A 19,658-nucleotide genomic window follows, 5' to 3' on the forward strand; every position below is an offset into this window, starting at 1 on the left:
ACAATTCAAAAATGCCACTTCATGACTTTGTCACAGAAAGATCATGGTAGCACAGTGTACAAGTTGCCCTACCAGTCTCTGAGAACATTCAGTCTGAATGAAGTCTGATGATTTGAACACACACTGGTAGTGTGGACCCAGTGTGCAATCTGCTTCTCCAAAAGCCATCAGGTTCATGCAATCACCTTTTAGTGCTTTAAAAAAAAAAAAACAAACCAACAAACCCAAGATATGAAATATGGTTTATTTTATTAAACCTCTCATGGTGTTTAGGTTTGTACCAGATTCTTTGAGCTGGCATTGCTGGTATAATGTCTCATGGTGGTTTCTGTCAGGATACAGACAACTGTAAATAAAACATTAAGAGCTTTCAGAAAAGTTTTAGCAGTGCAAATGTGAAACTGAAAGTTTATAGCCATTTGATGTTACTTTATCTGATGATTTTAATGCAAGACAGACATTAATAGTTTCAAGAATTTGCTTGATTTTATGCAGACAAGATTACTTAAAGATGCCTTCAAACACAACAGCTCAACTGTTCAGCAAGCATGTAATAAGCTGCTCCATCTCTCAAGGCACTTGGAACAGCATTAGAAGTTACTTTTTCAGAGGCTTGCAGATGTCTGGTACCTGGATGATAATTATGAAACTCAATTTATCTACATCCTGCCTCAAGCTTCCAAAGGCACACAACACAGAATTTATTTGCAAGTCAGACTGCCTCACCCTGCACAGGTGTTTTGTACTATGTATGGAACCACATACAGCTAAAATTTATCCAATTCCTTTAGCAGTTACAATTTCTAAATGATCCCCAAATTCTTGTACTTAACTTCAGTATCAAATGCCCACAGACAATGTGAATAGTTGTCCTTGTTAAACTGACCTGTTTACCAGCATTTACACACAAACTGCTCAGAAGACCTTTCTATATAACTTGGGTGCTGACCACTATTTTAGTGAAGGCAATGTCCAACCAGGAGGAACATCAGTCTGAGGTCTTCTCTGTAAATAGCTGTAAACTGGTCTGTCAGGCCAAGTCAGCTGATTTTAGATTCTCAGCCACCACTGCAGCTTTCATTCACACTGCAGAGGTACAGCACTGGAGAAACAGATCTTCTCCACAGAGTAGCAAAATGCCAAGTTGATGGACGATGGAAAGCTTCTGTTTAAAGACCTAGCAAAATTCAAGTTTTATGATGCACCTTATGATGCCTTTTACAAACACAATTTCACCCCTATTGGGAACCAGCTTAACCATGGCCATTTTGAAGCAGATGAACCTTGTCAAGTCCCCGTCTCTACAGAGAAGATGTACAACGTGCATTAAGATGATACCAACCTATGAGTTTTACTCATCAGCCTGTTGTACTGTTCCTTTCTCAGAGACATAGATACCATCCAAGAATTTCCTGATATCCTTGTTCTTGACTGTAGTGGCTTGCTGAATCAAGGCAGCTGCAGACAAAGTGAAACCATTAGCATGAAGCCAAAAGGTCCAAGCCAACTTGCAGCATTTGTTTATGCTCCAGTATTTCAACTAACAAACAGACTGTCATCTAGAGACAGGAATTACCAACTTCAAATCCTGTCTAATGAAAACAGGATGCATTTCACTGAGCTCATCTTGGCAACTCGGGGCAGTGGCAGTTCATTACTGTACCCATGTATAACTGAAAAGTTTGGTGCCAAAAAGGCCCTAAGTACTGACTCAAAGAATACGAATCTGTGGACTTGTGAAAACATCTCTAAGCTTAGGCAGAGTAAGGAACTATGAAAAGTAATTACAATGACTAGAGCAAAAAAAATTCTGGGGTGTTGTTTACCTCAGAGTTTGAGGTAAAGAGTTTGCTAAGCTGACATCTTCAGATAAAGTTTCCATATAATCTTCCACACATCTACTTTCACAAACCTGAATTGGAGACCAACTCAATGTCATTCCCTTCAAGAATCAGCTCATCTTTCTGGGCTTGAGATACTGCGCAGGTAACACCTATGGAAAGGCAAACACATAATCCACACTGTTGAAGATGTATTAAAGAAACAATATTAATGTCCTGTCCCTGTTTATGTATCTAGAAAGTAGTATTCAAGACTTCTATGACTTTATTAAAGAGAGTCTCTCAAATCCATTCCAGGGTTGCCCTCCCTTACACAGCTTGAAGACTTAAAGATTAGTGCAAGTCATCCTGTAGATTGAAAGTTACTAAAGTGACACTGCTGCTTACCCATTATTACATTAGGGTATCAATCACCAACACTGTGTACAAGCCAGTGATTTTGCCAGCACGGCTCTGCCAGCCAGGTGGTGCCATTTCCCACAGGCTTGTGCTCATTAATAGAAAACTGGAGCCACCCCAATCGAAAGCCTTTAAAAACCACCTGACCCCTGTCATGTCATGTACTGTGTTTATACTAGCAATGCTGCAAATACTCACAAGGAATAAACACAAGGGCATTCAACAGGAAACTTGGAATTTGTAAGAAGAGTAACAAAAGTTTTTAGTTTGATCTACTTAATCAGCAGATAGCAGCTTTTAAGCCAGCCTTTTACTAACAGTAAATGCTGACTTAAAAAAAAAAGATCAAATACAATAATCAAACCCACCCTTAATATCCCACAATAAATCAAAAACCCTGTAACTCTGCACTCTCATCTACCAGTGTTTTGGGACAAGTCTGATGCATTCCTCTAAAGTCACCCCAAAACATCATCAGTCACATCCTTACCCATTCCCTCACCAGAAGTGGAATTAGAAAAAAAAACCAAATGGATATGGGAAGTCTTTCCTACAGTCTTTATGTAACTCTGTTTATTACATGTTTTGTTGCCTCCTTTCAGAAGTTTAACGAACTCCATCAAGTGCCTGCTCTTCTGTTAGACATTTTACTGAAACTCCAAGTGTACAGAATATAAAAACAGCTAACAAGACAGCCATTTCCAAGTTTATTGTGCATGCTCCTAGATAATCAGCAAATTCAAACTTCGACACCTCAAAGACCAAAACTATGATGTGGTATGAAACTAGTTCATGTACCATGTTTTTAAAATAGAAACACAAATCGAAGCACATGTAGGTTAACAACTATAAATACTGTCAAGATCTTACAGTGGTGAAAGTAAATCCTGAACTCCTTGTAATACAGTAACTCCAGACTAGTCATTAGCTAGCTTGCAATACTAAAACTAAATTACAGAAACATCATTAATAATAAATCTAAACAGTGGCAAAGGTATTGTAAGAAGATTACATAAATTCAGACAAGCAAATGCTGCTCCAACCATTATTCAGCATCTCCCATTCCCAGTGGCAGTGCCCAAAGAAAACAGCTTGGAAAGCATAGTTAAAACCAGCAGAATACGCCTCCAGACATGCTCACCTGGCCTCATCCGCACTCTGCGAATGTACTTCTCTCCCAAGAAGTTTCGGATCTCCACCAGTGAGCCATTATCCTGTATGACTACATTGATTGGGAAGTGAGCATACACCGACCTCATCTTGTAGCGAAAGCCCTGGGATACAGGACATAACCAGATATTGAAAGCAGAACATGCCCAAAAGGTAGAATACGTGCATGAAGCTTACAGGAGAAACTAAAGCCAAGGTCTAGCAAAGGCTTCTTAAATAGGGCAGGACACCGAGCCCAAGAGACATTTGTGCTTTCCTCCACCCACAGAACTTGCTTGACAGCAAAGGCAAGAAAAAAAGCAAAAGGAGAAAGAAGCTACATCTTGGATGCTTAGAAATGCTCTCCACAAAATACAAGGCTCTCACTGCAAGTAACAAAACAGGCTGCAGTTATCTAGGCTCCAAACACAACTTACCAGAGTGACCCCCTTGATCATGTTCTGTACATGGCTGCAAATTGTACGAACTGTTGCCAGCTCCTTTCTGTTACCCCACCACTTGTCAACACGAAGCTGCATCAAAAAGCACATTAGCAAAGCCTTTAGCTACACTTCAAAACCACCAACAAAATAATTTTGTGACAAACGAGGAGCAACACTTTTAGATAAACTACTTAAAGCCCACCAAACAAAACCACAGAGCTGTTTTGCTTCTTTGAAAGGCTACTAAAGGCCCACCTGGCTCCTGTCTTTTAAATTCCAACCCTAAGACTCATGAGAAACATTTGTCTTCATGTCTTGCCACTAACAAGTCTCCAGAAGAGCTAGGGTAGATAAATATGGAATGTTAAGCTAAAGGATATATTAGCAATTACTGAGCAAGTTGTTTTGAAGTCTGTCTCCTATGCATAATCAACTTAAATGAAACACTGTGTGTGGATCCACTGTTTCAATGAAACATTCGATCTTTGTGAAAAAGTAGCTGAAATCAGTCACTCTTGATATTTTATTATATTTTTGAAGACAATATAAAAACATCAAGCATTTACTTAGAGAACATCTGCTCTGCTAATGTAACTTAAGAGTTTCCTGAAATCAAATAAACTGATTTTTATCCTCTAAACGAACCAGTTTTAGAATAGCATACAATCATCAACCCCTTTCCCTGTGACTGACTGTCACTACAGAAGAATCCAATCAACACATTCACTACAACATTACACGAGTGCAAGACTCCCACAATGCCCGAGGAGGCCCCACGCCTCCACGAGACCAACCTCCTTCAGAAAACACAGGAACAAGCAAAACCAACCAAACAACCCGCAGCTGAACATTTGCGGTCACTCTCCGACACCACCAAGAAGTTTTTAAGCCAACTCTAAAGCTCCCCTCCGTCTCGGGGCAACAAAACGGCCTGTGCAACACCCACCTTCTTGTGCTTCTTTCCCAGGAGGGACAGCTCCACGTTGATGTGGTTAAAATCCCTCCGCAAGGTTCCTCGGGGCCCCTTCACAATGACCGTCCGGCCCTTCAGCGAAACTCCCACTGCGAACCAAAGGCGGACACGCGTTACGGACTGCGGGGGCGGCACCCCGGGCGCCTCCCGAACGCGGCGCGGACTGACCTTGCTCAGGGATGTCCACGGTCTGGTTGCTGAGGATGGTCTTCATCCTGCGGGAGACAACGGGAGAGACTGGAGGCTCCCTCGGCTCTGTGCCCGCGGGGACCCCGCCCGCTCCTGCCCCGCGCGAACCGACGCCCCCACCCCCGCTGCCACCGCGGCGGCCTCAGCGGGGCCTGGCCGGGAAGGCGCCGTCCCGGGGCCCTCTCGCGCGGGATGTGGGACAGGACGCGCCGTCGGGGCCCGGCGCCGCGCCGGGGGGCTGCCCGCGCGCGGGCGGGGCGCTGGGGGACCGCGCGCCGCGGATGGCCGCGGATGATCCCGGATTATCCCGGTGATCCCGGGCGAGCCCGGCTGCGCTGCCCGGCCTCACCTGGCAGCGCGCAGCGCCGAAAGAGACAGCGTATGACGTCATCGCGTACTTGTAGCCGCTCTGGGCCCCTGACGTCATCACGCCGAGGCAGCCGTCCGACAGGCAAGAGTAGCCGAGGCGGCCGAGCGCATCGATCGGGCCGGGTGCCGCCATGTCGCTGCTGCTGCCGCCGCGGGGCTGGTGCGGCGCCGCCGCCGCCCGGGGGTTGCTGGTGTCGCGGGGCCGGGTGAGTCACGCCGTGGGCCCCGGGGGCCGCCGGCAACGGGATGGGCCGGGGGGGCGGGAAGCACGGCACGGCAGGAGGGGACCCTGTGGGGCGCACCGCGGTGCCGGTGCCGAGCGGGTCTGTGCTGGTGGCGCGGGACAGCGCGGGGTGGCCGCGGGCAGAGCCCGGGAAGGACCGTCCCAGCCCCGCGCGGGCACGCGCACCCTCGGGACACCGAGCCCCGGCCCCGCTCCCACGGCACAGCGCCCGGCAGCCACCGGGAACCGTGGCAACGCCGCTTCTGCGGCCTCGAGACACCGGAGTAACCCAGACAATGCTATTTCACAGCATCAGTTCGGTTGAAAAGACCTCTGAGATCACTGAGCCTAATCTGTGACCGAACACCAGCTTGTCAACCAGACCGTGGCACTGAGTGCCACATCCAGTCTTTCCTTAAATCCCTCTCTGGGAAGCCCATTCAATGTCTGATCACTCTTTCTGGGAAGAAATTCCTTTTGATGTCCAAACTAAGCCTCCCCTGGTGCAGCTTAAGACCATGTCCTCTCATCCTGTCACTTGTTACCTGGGAGAAGAAGCCCATCCCCACCTTGCTACACCCTTCTTTCAGGCAATTGTAGAGACCAATCTTTTCCCCTCTGAGCCTCCTTTTCTCCAGGCTAAACAACCCCTGATCCCTCAGCTGCTTCTCATAAGCCTTGTGCTCCAGACCCTTCACCAACTCCATTGCCCTTCTCTGGACATGCTCCAGCACCTCGGTGTCCTTGTACTGAGGGGCCCAAAACTGGACACAGGATTTGAGGTGTGGCCTCAGCAGTGCTGAGTACAGGGGGATTTTATGTTATACCATATAACTTTAGTGTTATGATAGATGAGTCTGTTTAATGAGGCTTAAAATAAAAAGAGAATTATATATTTAGCTTAAAGGCCATTGGGAAAATGCTTACACAAAGCGTAGATTAACCAGCAGAAGGGCAAATTGTTGTTTAGTATACGATGCCAGCGTGTTTGTTACTAAATAAGTTACAATTCTGCTTGTTTTAGGTGTCAGAGAGCCATGTGTGTAACCAGTATGGAACATCAGGTTCTTTGCCAGGGGAAAAAAAAGAGCTCCTCCAAAATGGACCAGACTTACAGGACTTTGTCTCTGGAGATCTGTCAGACAAGAGCACGTGGGCTGAGTATAAGGGCAACTTAAAGCGTGAGAAAGGAGAAAGGTAATTGTGATTTTATCAACTTTAGTTGCTTCTCTGCATGATCTTGCATGTTTAGCAATAACTACAAAGCATATACTATGTATCTTTATTAAATTCTGCCCTACTGTGTTGCAAATATAATGATTTTTCAAGAAAGGAAAAATGTCATTAACTTCAAATCCATAACAAACTGTGGAGATATGGTGGTATTTTCTCGAGTGCCAGTAATTAAATTACAAATATACATCAGTAGGTGACTATTGCAAAAAGTCCTGCTGGTAGAGAAAACAAAAAATGAAGACTTATGTTAAAAAAATGTTTAACCCCCCATATTTCCAGTTATAAATTTGATCAGACTTCGTGATAGCTGTGCAACATCAGCTGTTACTAATTGTTGCAGTCTCCAGTGTGTCACTGTTCAATCCCACTGGAACAGTGAACAGTTTTAAACATTTCAGTGACAACAATTCCTATGCTTGAGTGTTGGAATGATGATGAACAGGGAAGAGAAGTCTGGTCTGGCCATGAATGATGTTAACATGAATTGCTGAGTTGCATCAGTTTTCATGGGACCTTTCCTTGTTGGGATCTGTAACAAATCTATGAAATTAATGAAACTTGCCATGTAAGTAGTTTATTAATCTTCATGTTTGCTTGGTGTTATTCAGGCTGCATCTTCCTCCATGGCTGAAAACAAAGATTCCCATGGGAAAGAACTACAATAAACTAAAGAATACCTTGAGAAGTTTAAATCTTCATACGGTAAGTCTGGCACCAACCAAGTGTTCCTATAGAAATAAGGCAGATTTTACATTTTTTCTCTGTGGAGGACAGGTAGAAATCATGTCTTGCATGATCTTCAGTGCTGAAGGCAAGCCCAGTGCTGATCCTTTTTGCTAGCAGTGAATTTTACCTCTAAAGAATAAGGGTAAATCCAACAGATGTAGTGTTTTTCCTACTGTGATTTTAAATACTAGAGTTTACTACTTTCATCACCAGATAAGCAGATGCTATGTGCAACCATTTTTAAAGGAAACACACACAATTTCAGAGTTACATACTTGATTTGCATGAAAAGAATCTGTACAAATTTCATTAATTGTACTTTCCAGGTAGAAAAAATGGTGGGAGTGCATGGAGGGGCCTTTTTAATTTTTTTTTTCAGACTAAGTTCATGCTTTAATGAATCACAAAGTTTGTGAACGTTTTATCAGTTCTTAAATTAAAAATGTTAATGATAGTCTGTGCTAATTAATAAGACAGTTACCTGGTTGAGGAGTTTTTGCAGTTGTGAAGTAGATGAAAAGAATGGTAATGGATGTCAGGAAGCAATTCTCTTCTTTTATAACAAGTCTGTTCTACTGACTTGTTATAAAACAGTAGGGAACTGATAAGAAGGAATTGTTTGTAGGCTACTATTAAAATCAATCAATAATTTAATAATTATTTTCAAAAATAATGTGGAAAAATCCAGGTACAGTACAGCCTTTCACCTTCAGGTATGCGAAGAAGCACGTTGTCCCAACATTGGAGAATGCTGGGGAGGTGGGGAATATGCCACAGCGACAGCTACTATTATGGTAAGTCATTAGCCATTTCTTAAGTGTTCTGTTAATGTCTGAGCTGTTTATACTCTGTTGTTGGACCTCTACTGTAGTGGAGTGGGTTTATTACAATAAATTTAGAGTAAAGCACTGTCCTGGGGTTTTTTTGCTTAGTGTTGGGATTTGTCTGATGTAGCTTATGTTGCTGTTTCCCAGCTGAGCAATAGTGGTTTGTACTGTGTAAAGGTAGGAATGTCTTTCATGTTCCAGCTGATGGGTGACACATGCACCAGAGGCTGCAGATTTTGTTCAGTAAAAACTGCAAAAAACCCCCCTCCGCCGGATCCGCAGGAGCCTTACAACACAGCCAAGGCAATAGCGGCGTGGGGCTTGGATTACGTGGTGCTGACGTCTGTGGACAGGGATGGTGCGTACCTGGGCTCTCCTCACGCTGCTCTGAGCTCTCACGGGTGTTACGTGGGCTACACACAGGCCCCAGAAATGTTTATCTACACAGCTGTCCAGGAGGACTCTTAAAAGGAGACAACAGTGCTGAAACGTTGGAAAGTTCCTGCATATGCTTAGTATTTCCCTGTGTCTGGTAAAATACAACAGAAATGACACAGTTAATAAACATCAATAAATACCACAATACTAAGTACTTTATAACTAATTTTTAGCAAAATGCATGCATAAACACCATGTTCTATTACTTGGATAGCAAGAAGACAGATATTCGTATACAACACCATTACAGAACTTCTTTCCAAACACTAAACCTAGAATATATTATATGTAACAGAACTGGAAGTTGTGTTTTCCTAAGGTTGCAGTAGCTCCCTTGTGGTGACACCATATAAGTGGGGAAAGCCATTATGAAAAGTGTTCAGTATGATGGAAAGTGCAGTGGCTTCAAAGGGGCTTTAAAGAGCTCTAATACATACTTTTCAATTTTTGTGCAACTGTTTCTCAGACCAGAACCATAAATAGGTAAAGCCATTCTGTGCTCAGGGAGACAGGGAACCTAGAGACAGGTAAATCTGAACTCTGCCCTAGACAATCACAGTTAGACTTTGTGTAGAGGCTTGGTAGGATATCTTTTGTAAACCCTTGGCATGAGTGGTGAGATAAGACTGGGGCTTGACTGGTTTATTATTGTGCATTCAGGGTTTGAATCTGATGGGTTTTTTGGCTTTGCTAATAAGTAAATACGTTTCTTGAACAGAAAGATTAACTGAATAATTGAAATGCTTCTAGATATGCCCGATGGTGGAGCGGAACACTTTGCAAAGACAGTCTCACATCTGAAAGAAAGGTGTGTCATTAATGTATTGCTGTTATTGTTAAAACTTTAGAATGTGGTACTGCATGTAGGTCAAAGCTCCTTTAGCTGAGTTATTCCAGGGACCATGCAAATACAAAAGTCTGCCTCTAGCCTGTCTGTGCCCCCTTTTTTTTCCTTCCTTTATCTTTCTCATAGAATGGTCTCAAACTGTTTTGAGTTCAGTTGCATTTCCAATTCATCCCAGGCTTATTTAAAGCTAAGCACTGGATTCTTTCTTTGAGCAGACAGCTGGTTTACCAGGAAATGAATACATTCTTCTGAGGTATGTTCATTCCTGAAGTTTGGGGCTCAAACACAGCAGTTAGGTAATGCTGTCACCACGTGACTGAAGGAGTCTGGTTTCTCATTCAGCAGTGATCAAATTGCTTTTCATTTTGCCTTAATGGCCATTTCCAAGTCTATGATTGTACCTTCCTGCTTTCCCTGTATTTCCCAGTATAGCTTGGGACTTGAAGAGTTCCTGCAGTTTTCCCCACCTGCCTTTCTGAGCTGAAATCAGGCTCCTGGACACCAAGACTAGATTCTAGACTAAGAGTCTTCTTCTTCCAGTAGCAGAATTATAGCTCCTCTGTATTTTGGAGCTATGATCTTTAACTAAACATCGTGTGTTCAATTCCTGATTTTACTTGTGTGAGCTGAAATACAGCAAAAACAAAGTAATAAATATAAAAGCAATTCCAACAGTCTCTGAAACAATTGTGCACTGTTTATACTTTCTTTTTTTTGTCTTTGTTGCAGGTTAACTTAACATGAGTTTGTTATAAATTGTTTGCAGAAACCTATTGGTTTAGAATTACCCTGAATTAACTTTGCTTTGCTTTTTAGAGTGTCATGTGTTCATGTTATGGGGTTTGGGGTTTTATTTTGCTGTCTTGAGTTTTTTAGCAACAGTGACACAAAATCCCAGAGGTGTGTTCCTTTTGTCTCGCCTTTTCAGAAATCCAAAAATCTTGGTGGAATGCCTAACTCCCGATTTCCGAGGGGACCTTAAAGCAGTGGAGAAAGTCGCCTTGTCGGGGCTGGATGTGTATGCCCACAACGTGGAGACGGTGCCGGCACTGCAGAGGTGAGCGGTGGCACTGGGTGTGCGGGAGGAGGGCTCGGGTGCGGAGCGGGCCCGGGTGCGGAGCGGGGCCGGGACGGGGCCCGGGTGCGGAGCGGCGCTGCGGGCCCGGGTGCGGAGCGGGCCCGGGTGCGGAGCGGGGCCGGGACGGGGCCCGGGTGCGGAGCGGGGCCGGGTGCGGAGCGGGGCCGGGACGGGGCCCGGGTGCGGAGCGGCGCTGCGGGCCCGGGTGCGGAGCGGGGCCGGGTGCGGAGCGGGGCCGGGACGGGGCCCGGGTGCGGAGCGGCGCTGCGGGGCCGGGACGGGGCCCGGGTGCGGAGCGGGGCCGGGACGGGGCCCGGGTGCGGAGCGGGGCCGGGACGGGGCCCGGGTGCGGAGCGGCCCCGTTCCCGGCCTGCCCCGCGCGCGCCGCCGCCGAGCCGCCGCCGCCGGCAGGGGGCGCGCGCGCCGCGGCCCCGGGTCGCTGCCGCCTCCCGGGGCGGCCCAGCCCGGCCGCGGCTCCTGGGCCGGGCTCGTCCCGTCGCCGGTGTCCAACTGCACGGCCAAAGAACCTCTGCGCTGCCGCTTCGCAGAAACTGGCAGAACTCGCCATTCCTGGCGTCTCTAACTTCTGTGTGCCCTTCCACGTGTTTTTACCCCTTGTGCTGGAAATGTGCGAAGGAAGGTCCGTGACCCCCGAGCCAACTTTGAGCAGTCCGTCCGTGTGCTGAAACACGCCAAAGAGGTCCAGCCCGGCGTTATTTCCAAAACCTCCATTATGCTGGGGCTAGGCGAGACAGATGAACAAATATATTCCACAATGAAATGTAAGTTGGTGTTGAAATAGATGCCAGAATTCACAGGTATGAATTTTACTGTGTTGAAAAACAATTGTAAGCATCTTTGCCTCTACATGCAAATCAGTTTGCTGGTGCAGGAAATGTTTCCTAAGTTCCATTGGAAAAAAAAGTTTGGTTAAAAAAGACTGAATTTCTGAAATATTTTACCTTCTTATAGCTTACAGATTCAATTTGACAGGTAAATCCATCTCATGTTGATTTCAGTGGAGCTTAGAACTTTTTTTAGCTATATTAACTTTATCTTTGCAATACTTAAACAACAGGCTTGCAACACTGTTGCCTCATTGTGCATTCCTTTTTAGAAATAGCAGACCTGGTTGCTTAAATTATTTCAGTTTACTTAGATGGAAAAATGTTGTTATCCTGAGAGCTGTAGCATGTTCTTATGTTTTCATGTAAATGTATTTTTAAGAGGAGAAAAAACCTCACTCACAGTGGTAAGTGAATACACTACGCTTCAAAGAAGTAGTTCATAAATCCTATGGCATTTCTCCTGTATCCTGAAAAAATGTTTACCTGGTACTTCATTTTGTGCACAGACACATTTAGAATGCAGCTATGTAGTCTAGTACTTCTGCAACTGGACCAAAAAATTTAAAATTCCTTATTTTTTCCCATTCTTCCTTCCTAGAATTTCCTAGCTATAAGGTTATGAAATTTCAGATATGGTGCTATTTGCAGTCTGGCCACTTTGCTGCACGTATACAGAAGCAAACTGTGACCTGCCACGTTCATTCAGTTACTGTAGTTTTGTTCCACTTCCATCCTCTGGGTACAAGTTAAAGAGCATCTAAGTGTGCTGGTATTGTCCCCTTTTCTTTACAGAACCATATCAGTCTAAACAGAGATTCCAGGTTAACAGTGAGCACAATGCTGTAGTCAAAACCCTGTCTTTTCTTCCTATTTGATGTGGGGCAAGTAGCTAGAAAATATATGGGGATGTTCATGCAAACTGATTCTTCAGCCATCCCTTTGTTCAGAACACCCTTCTCCTGCAGTGAACATAATTCTTCAGGCCAGCTGACCCTGAAGTGCCGGGGTTTCCCTCTGTAAATAGATCACCTCAACTCCTTTGCTGTTTATTGATTCTAGTATATACTCAAATTGTAAAGACAGAGTCTATGAGATTCTGGAGGCATCAAAACTAAAATACACCCTAGTGTGTAAAACTGGCCCTTTCCCCTGATTTATGGTACAAGAACCATCCACATCTTCTTGGCATGAAGTCTGTTGGAAGAGTGAAGCGCCCCACGTGTGTGCATGTACGCATCTTTTATCAAATGAAGGCTCTGACCTAAAGACATTGTGGAAAGCAGCAAGAGACAAGAGGATGTCATCTCTGCAGTGAGACATCACTGCAGTGAGTGCAGCACCAGGGATTCTCTGTAGCTTTAAGCTCGATAGCTCAGGTCCAGCAGCAGCGTGTGCTCGTGAGGTGTGTGGTGACTGTGTGTGGAGGCTGCAACTGCCAGCAGGACGTAGCCCCTTGAGTGACCCTTGGTCAGACTTGGAATGAGGATGTTTTCTAGTTGCTGACAATCCCTTGTGCTCCTTCTGCCACTAACAAGGAATTTTGTTTTTACAGTATTGCGGGAAGCAGATGTAGATTGTTTGACCCTAGGACAGTATATGCAACCAACAAAACGTCACCTAAAGGTAAAAGTGCCTTTAATTTACAGGCGGAGTTATGGTCTGTACCTTGCACAGTCATCCTTACTCTAACTGCAGATGTTGGGAAAAATTTCCTTCCTTGTTTAGCCTGACAATGATTATCTGTTGTGGACTCTTCACTAAAAATGACCTCAGCCATCTTACCCCTTCCATCTTCTGCAGACTTTCCAGTGCTAGTCTCTACTGTTAGCAGGGAGACAGCTGGAGCTGAGGCATGATTCTGGAAAACAAGAGCTTCAGTGTATGTCTCAAACATAATTGCTCAAGCCGTCACCCCTTCACTGTCCTATAGGCTCTCCCTTAATGGTGCCACTTCAGCTGGGAAATTTACCATTTTCTGCTGGGATCTGTCCAGAACTTTGCTCTCTGTTCTGTTCCTGTGTTTCACTGAAACAACTGTTAGTGAAGAGATTTGTAGGACTACTGTGGTTTTTTACTAACTTGAACAGAAAAAAAGGCTTGATCGAAAAGACCATTCAAAAAAAGAGTAAAGAAAATGATAAAGCAACAACTAGAAGTTAAATTCTGAACTTTTCAGCTAAGTATGAAAAGCAAATAAAACACATTTGTTTGGTAGAAAGCAGAGCAAAAATGCAGTTCGTGACTTCACTGATGAAAGCTTTGGAGTGAAAAATTTTGAACTTGCAATATAACTGTGTTTCATTTCACTGCATGCTAGCGATAGCCATTTCCTTTGTATTAATACCGGAGCAAAATTAATTTTTTTCCCCCAGGTTGAAGAGTACATAACTCCCGAGAAGTTTAAGTACTGGGAAAAAGTAGGAAATGATCTTGGATTCCATTACACTGCTAGCGGGCCTTTAGTGCGTTCTTCCTATAAAGCAGGTAAATTACTGAAGCATTGGATTATTTAGCATGTAACATTTTATTATACAAAACTAAAGCAGTGAAGTAATGTCCAACAAAGATCACCTCAGTTCAAGAACACCTCATATAGTCAGCCCTTTTTAAAAATTTATTTACGTTATCTCTTATAGGTCATCCAAATGTATCAGTGTGACAGTAATTAGTATTTGTACAATTGCATTGCTGCTTAACCTAATTTTTTTGTCAAACCTATTCTGTACTATCTTAATATGTGAGGCAGGATAAAGGGTACCGAATTTGCAAGTTTTCCTTCACATTCTGCCTCTTGGATACTTCTGGGTTCAACGAGGTCCTTGGTTGTTTGTGATGCAATTTTGTTGCTTTAGGCAGTATTTATTTATAGTGCTTTAAAAATAATTAGAGACAATTATGGCAGTGCTTTTTCTGACAGAGCACTGGGTATTAAGTAGCAGCTGATATTAATGGAACTGTTGCGTAGGTACAACATCCTGCTTTGTCCTAAGGAAAGAGCAGAGAAGACTCATTTGGGGTACTTTGCTGCTCAGTCGTTTAATGCAAGCTCAAACACGATTTATAGCAGGTTTCACTATAACTTGCTGATACTTTATGAAACAGGAATTAAATTTTAATTAAATCAATTCACTTCTGCCTGTTGGAATGCACAAAGCAACAGAGCTATTTCACAAAACTGGACAGGAGGAAAATCAGGATTTTGGGAGTGGAGGGGTTTTTGTTGGGTTATAGTTTTGAGAGTTTTTTTAGATCCCTACTGTGTGTATTGGAAGTGCTGTTATATAGAATTGAATTCCTATAAAATAAGTGGCAAAACCACTTATATTGTAGAATTGAACACTCATGTTAAACAAGAATGTGTTATTTTGCCTTCTTGTATTGAAATACCTACAAATCATTTTGGTGTTTATTTTTTTCCTTTTAATTAGGTGAATTCTTCTTGAAGAACTTAGTAGAAAAAAGAAAGACAAAAGCCATCTGAAAATGAGAGTGAACCTATTTAAAGCAGCCAGTTTTAAAGATCCTTTTTTCAGTGCATAATTATACTCAGTTCCAGAAATGCAGAACAGATGGTGGCTATATGAATAAACTTACTATCTTTCCAGAACACTTTTTTCTCATCAAAACACATTATTTTACCTCATTTCTCCTGGCAAGGCTACAACAACAGCGTACTTCTAGTGTTCAGCAAAAAGACAGAAGATAGAACCGATTTTGAAAGAGTAGTGGAACTGAGGTGGAAGAAATAAATGTAAGCTGGGAACAAAGACAGATTTATAGATCTGCAACAACAAGCAGCATTGATGCAGTTGTTACCTGTGAAGGTGCTGATAGTAATTTGAAAGGTACTGATACTTTGGTGTATCTTACTACTATGTAACATAAGCTTGCAGGGGCTCTGGGAACTATAGGAGTTCTAAAGAAAGACACTGTACATGATAATGCACCAGATTAGGGCTATCTTGAACCGCACCAGAGAAGGTGTAGTGATACTCCTTCAAAAGATGCTATCTCTTACCTGCATCTTGAGAAAATGAGCTGTACCATTCTGATAGCTAAAGCTTTTCCAGAGCTTGCATGTCTCCAAGTGTGAACCTTGGTATATACAAGGTATCAAGCTAAAGAAAACAAAATGTCCTTTCTGGCAAGACAATTAACCTTGTGTAGATACCATTAATTTAAACCATTTGGAAAATCAGAGTTGGTGTAAGAGCATAAATGGAGCTGTCCCTAACTTATGTACATGACTGTAACAAACCCCACTAAGCTGCACAGATGCTTCTTTAGTATTGAGTATGCAGAACTGCTGCTATTCTGTACTGTGCTCCTATTGCATGGCTATTGTCTTGTCATTAAAGGAAAGTTAAAACCTCAGTGGTTGTGTGTGGTGGGTTTGGTTGCCTGCCCCTTGAGGCTTGGTCTGGCTGGTAAATCTGAATGCAGAGAAGTGAACTACATTGTGGGTGAAACATGAAATCCACTGCATATCACACTAAGCTCAAGCAGAAATAAAAACATGGCGCATGGTACATTAACAGCTCTACTTGCCTCTCTGTACAGCAATAATACTGATGACTGTCTCTCCCTAATGCTCAGCTGTGGACATTAGATACCATCTCTGAACTAGCTTCACCTGTATCTTTGTGAAGTTATTTGGGAAAGATTCCAGGACTTTGCTATCTGGTCCTAAACTCTCATCATGCAGTTAATTCTCTGACTGGCCCTAATACTTTTCTAAACTGCAGTCTGTAGAAGGAGAGTGGACCCTGCACACCCCACCAACTCAGCAAGATGCCAGAAGGAAGACAGCTACCTAGCAAGATAATATATAGGAGAAACTTGTATGAACATAAGATTATACAACCAAGGCCAGTGATGCACAGTTGACACTTCACAAAATGAAGTACAGCAATATTAAAGCATTATGAGGACAAAACTTTACCAAGAAGGAATGTACTAATTCACCAGTGTAAGGGGATGAGAAACATGAGCCATGAGGAACAAAGGGGAAGAAGGGATAAACAAAAGAATAACTATTTTTTAAGGGCAGAGAGACAAGGCTGGTTTCTTTTTTTTAATATTAATAAATTTAAAAATTAAATTAAAAGGTCTGATTGCTAGTCATAGAAAGCCCAAGTATATTTTGAGCCAAAAATGCCCTGCTTCAGCTGAAGTACACTTGAGTACTAGAGCAGGGAAAGGTTATCAACCATTGCAAGAAAATTCAACATTCCCTCCACTGCAGCAGATGGAGAGGGTTGCAACATCAACCCCAGGACACTCACACATTTAACAGCTGCCAGCCCTTATTAGGGGTCCTACTGTAAAGAACAGTTCTGACTTGCCTACAGAGCAGATGTAACAGAATATGACTGTAGCTTCTGCCAAGTTACTGCTCTTTCAGCATATCAACACCAAAATACAGAAAAAAGGAATTCTGAGCCATAAAGCCATTATCAAACTGGAACAACAGAACATTGCACAGTGACTTCTTTACAGTGAGAGAAATAATGCTTCTTGAAGCACAGTCCAATATTACTTCATTTTAGAATTATCTTATGAGTCGCTGCTGGGTGGTTCAGAAGATGATCTCATGCTCTTACACAGCTGTCTGCCAACTGTCTGGTACCAAGTGTCAGAAGCTACACAAGATTTTCTAGCTGCATGTTTTGCTGTGGATTCTAGTCAAAGTCACACTTTGACTTCATAGACTGGAGAGGGTCTGTGCCTGTTTGTTTTTTTTTTTTTTTTTTAAACAGTGTTTGAAGACAAGCCCTAAAGTTCTTTTCCTAGTTACAAATTCCTGCGTTTACAGCCATCTTACTTCCCCTATTGCCCATTCAGTTTTTCCATAGCTGTGTTAAGGCACCAAACTCTCACAAACATCCTTGTAATTCAGCACAGGTTTCATGACTCGGGTTTGGGGAAGTTTCATGTTTGGTGACATTTTCATTTTGTATGTCAATCACATCATTCTGTCAGTTTGTTTCACAAAGCAGCTATAAAATATTTTAAGAAACATTAATCATCCTTGCAACCAGGAAAACAACTAACTGAGTTTTGGGAATAAGATTTAAAGTTGAAATAGATACTTTAAAAGAATGAATAGTCTTTTTAAGCATCATCACATCAATCTACTACACTGAAACATAATCAAATGTTATTCATAGAGAATTGCATATTCCAGTAACTTCAAGTCCTTAGGTGAACTGAACACTCTGGCTTTGTCAATTTAAAAACAGTTTTATATTTTTTTCCCTACTTGATGAATAATTAATATTGGTGTCCCCTTCATTTAAAAAGTAAGTGTCAAGCATTTATGCTTCCTTACTACAACATGGTAACTTATTGCAGATGTTCAACTTGGACCAGAAATTTTAGCTTGACTCCACCATTCCTAAATCAGATCTCCATTATGCCTTCCTGCATTGTTTTACAATTAACTTCCAAGTTTAGCTGTTGAACAAGATTATAGCACTAGAAGAACCTCAAATGAGAAGTGTAAACTTTTTGGCCAGTACAAAATCTCACCCCAACTGCTCCTCCTCACCCCTATAGTAACTAGTCTTGGTCAAATATATGTGTTCTATTCACTTGGAATATTCTTGGCTGTTGTATTCCTGGAAGCAGACAAGTTTTAGCTGCACAAAAATGTGACCACACATACTCAGAAGAAAACCAGCACATCTTGCCTGGCACTTAGAATTTGTCTGTGTACATCTTGGGTAAGACCCAATTTATGCATTCTGTTTCAAACTCTTTCTTGACTTGTATTAAATCTGGCTTTGCTTCAGCTGTTGTATTCACATTTTTGCAGTGTAACACAGTGTTACCATGGGATTGCATTTTAAGAGCCCTGTAAAAGGAATTTCAGAGCACAAGAGTCCACTGGTTACATTACACAATTCTCATCCAGAATTACCTGCTGTAACATCCATACACGAAGACTCAATAGCACTAAACCCCATCTCTTATGTGCACTACTGAAGCCTTCAAAACAGAACACAGGTCATCTCCCATTCTTATTTCCCAGACACATGTACTCTGAAGACAACGGCTTATGATTCATGGTGCTGCACAAGCTTCTGAAGCTCTTCCTTTTGGCCTGTGGTAAGGTTCTCTGGCATATATGCAAGGTATGTATTGCTGTATCCTGAAGGAATGTCCCACTGGATTCATCCCCCAATCCCAGTTCTCCCACTAAAAGAATGCAGCCACCAAGAAAGTAAGTTGACTTGAAGAAAGCAAGGAAAATGCCCATACTAGTTTTACCTCTTGTTGCTCCTCAGGATCTGCTGCTCCCCCTTTGCTAAGAGAGGGAAGTTAGAATGATCCCACTGTAATGAACTTGGCCATTCTCTAATATCTTTATGACTAAGCCCCAAGACACTATTCAGGCTTTGATTAACTCTGCAGGAGAAACAGGGTAGCAACAGGGGTACAGCACTTAGCTTCTCCATCTCTTTGGGATGGCTTGTGAAAAGCCACTGGCATCTCATGAACACTTGCACATTCCTAAAAGGAGCAATACTTCACACATGAGTAACAGTTCATCATCGGCTTCAAACTGGTGAAGACAGGTCCCATATAGAGGCACTACTATTACAGGTGTGTGCAAGTTTCAGAAAGGCATCCTGATTTTCTGACACCTCTACTCACCCTCCTGATTAAAACAGCCTGAAGCAGTGCTGTGCTAACCTGAACAGTCAAGGACAAGAGATCCTTTGAGTACAACTTGTCAGCACCCTCTTCTTAATCCTAAAGGAGCAGTGACTAGCCTGCCCTCTCAGGTACTACAGGGCCAGAGGTAGCTAAGAGGACACGCACCTGCAAAGACAGGGTGATCACCTTGCAAAGACAGGGTGATCAACCGCTTAACAAAGGTTGTGTTGCAACCCTGACTGCATCTCAGGGTTGTCACATGAAAGCAGCACTAGTCAATAGGGAGGACGAAATGGCATGATGAAAGATGACAGTTTGATTTTAAGCCCCCATAATTCCCACTCACTTTCCTTGGCTTTTGATGCACTTCTCTGAGAAAAATCTTACAGTAGGACAAAAAGCCTTAGGCA

At 43.1% G+C, this 19,658-nt stretch overlaps 2 protein-coding genes across 2 annotated transcripts; one reads left to right on the top strand and one right to left on the bottom strand.

Annotated features, from left to right (window-relative positions):
• Positions 1-230: 230 nt before the first annotated feature.
• RPL9 (ribosomal protein L9) lies at positions 231-5,395 on the bottom strand. Its single transcript, XM_048305359.1, has 8 exons — positions 5,344-5,395; positions 4,974-5,020; positions 4,779-4,894; positions 3,827-3,922; positions 3,382-3,514; positions 1,913-1,993; positions 1,343-1,458; positions 231-346 (listed from the first exon to the last, which is right to left on the bottom strand). The coding sequence occupies exons 2-7, from the start codon at positions 5,017-5,019 to the stop codon at positions 1,352-1,354; spliced, it is 579 nt and encodes a 192-aa protein (XP_048161316.1). The 5' UTR covers position 5,020; positions 5,344-5,395; the 3' UTR covers positions 231-346; positions 1,343-1,351.
• A 67-nt stretch (positions 5,396-5,462) lies between these two features.
• LIAS (lipoic acid synthetase) lies at positions 5,463-16,121 on the top strand. The gene is made up of 11 exons (XM_048305356.1): positions 5,463-5,569; positions 6,611-6,783; positions 7,431-7,524; positions 8,262-8,342; positions 8,577-8,733; positions 9,564-9,621; positions 10,589-10,717; positions 11,375-11,520; positions 13,139-13,209; positions 13,959-14,070; positions 15,015-16,121. The coding sequence occupies exons 1-11, from the start codon at positions 5,495-5,497 to the stop codon at positions 15,065-15,067; spliced, it is 1,149 nt and encodes a 382-aa protein (XP_048161313.1). The 5' UTR covers positions 5,463-5,494; the 3' UTR covers positions 15,068-16,121.
• Positions 16,122-19,658: the final 3,537 nt, after the last annotated feature.

The sequence above is a fragment of the Corvus hawaiiensis genome, chromosome 5 (assembly GCF_020740725.1).
Source record: "Corvus hawaiiensis isolate bCorHaw1 chromosome 5, bCorHaw1.pri.cur, whole genome shotgun sequence".
Taxonomy (NCBI): Eukaryota; Metazoa; Chordata; class Aves; order Passeriformes; family Corvidae; genus Corvus; species Corvus hawaiiensis.

Excerpts from the sequence above, each read along its gene's own strand:
- RPL9 (XM_048305359.1), bottom strand. The coding sequence starts at position 5,019 with ATGAAGACCATCCTCAGCAACCAGACCGTGGACATCCCTGAGCAAG. Across the intron at positions 4,895-4,973 it reads CGTGGACATCCCTGAGCAAG|TGGGAGTTTCGCTGAAGGGC; the intron begins GTCAGTCCGCGC and ends TTTGGTTCGCAG. Across the intron at positions 3,515-3,826 it reads TGATCAAGGGGGTCACTCTG|GGCTTTCGCTACAAGATGAG; the intron begins GTAAGTTGTGTT and ends CCTGTATCCCAG.
- LIAS (XM_048305356.1), top strand. The coding sequence starts at position 5,495 with ATGTCGCTGCTGCTGCCGCCGCGGGGCTGGTGCGGCGCCGCCGCCGCC. Across the intron at positions 10,718-11,374 it reads ACGGTGCCGGCACTGCAGAG|GAAGGTCCGTGACCCCCGAG; the intron begins GTGAGCGGTGGC and ends AAATGTGCGAAG. Across the intron at positions 13,210-13,958 it reads CAACAAAACGTCACCTAAAG|GTTGAAGAGTACATAACTCC; the intron begins GTAAAAGTGCCT and ends TTTTTCCCCCAG.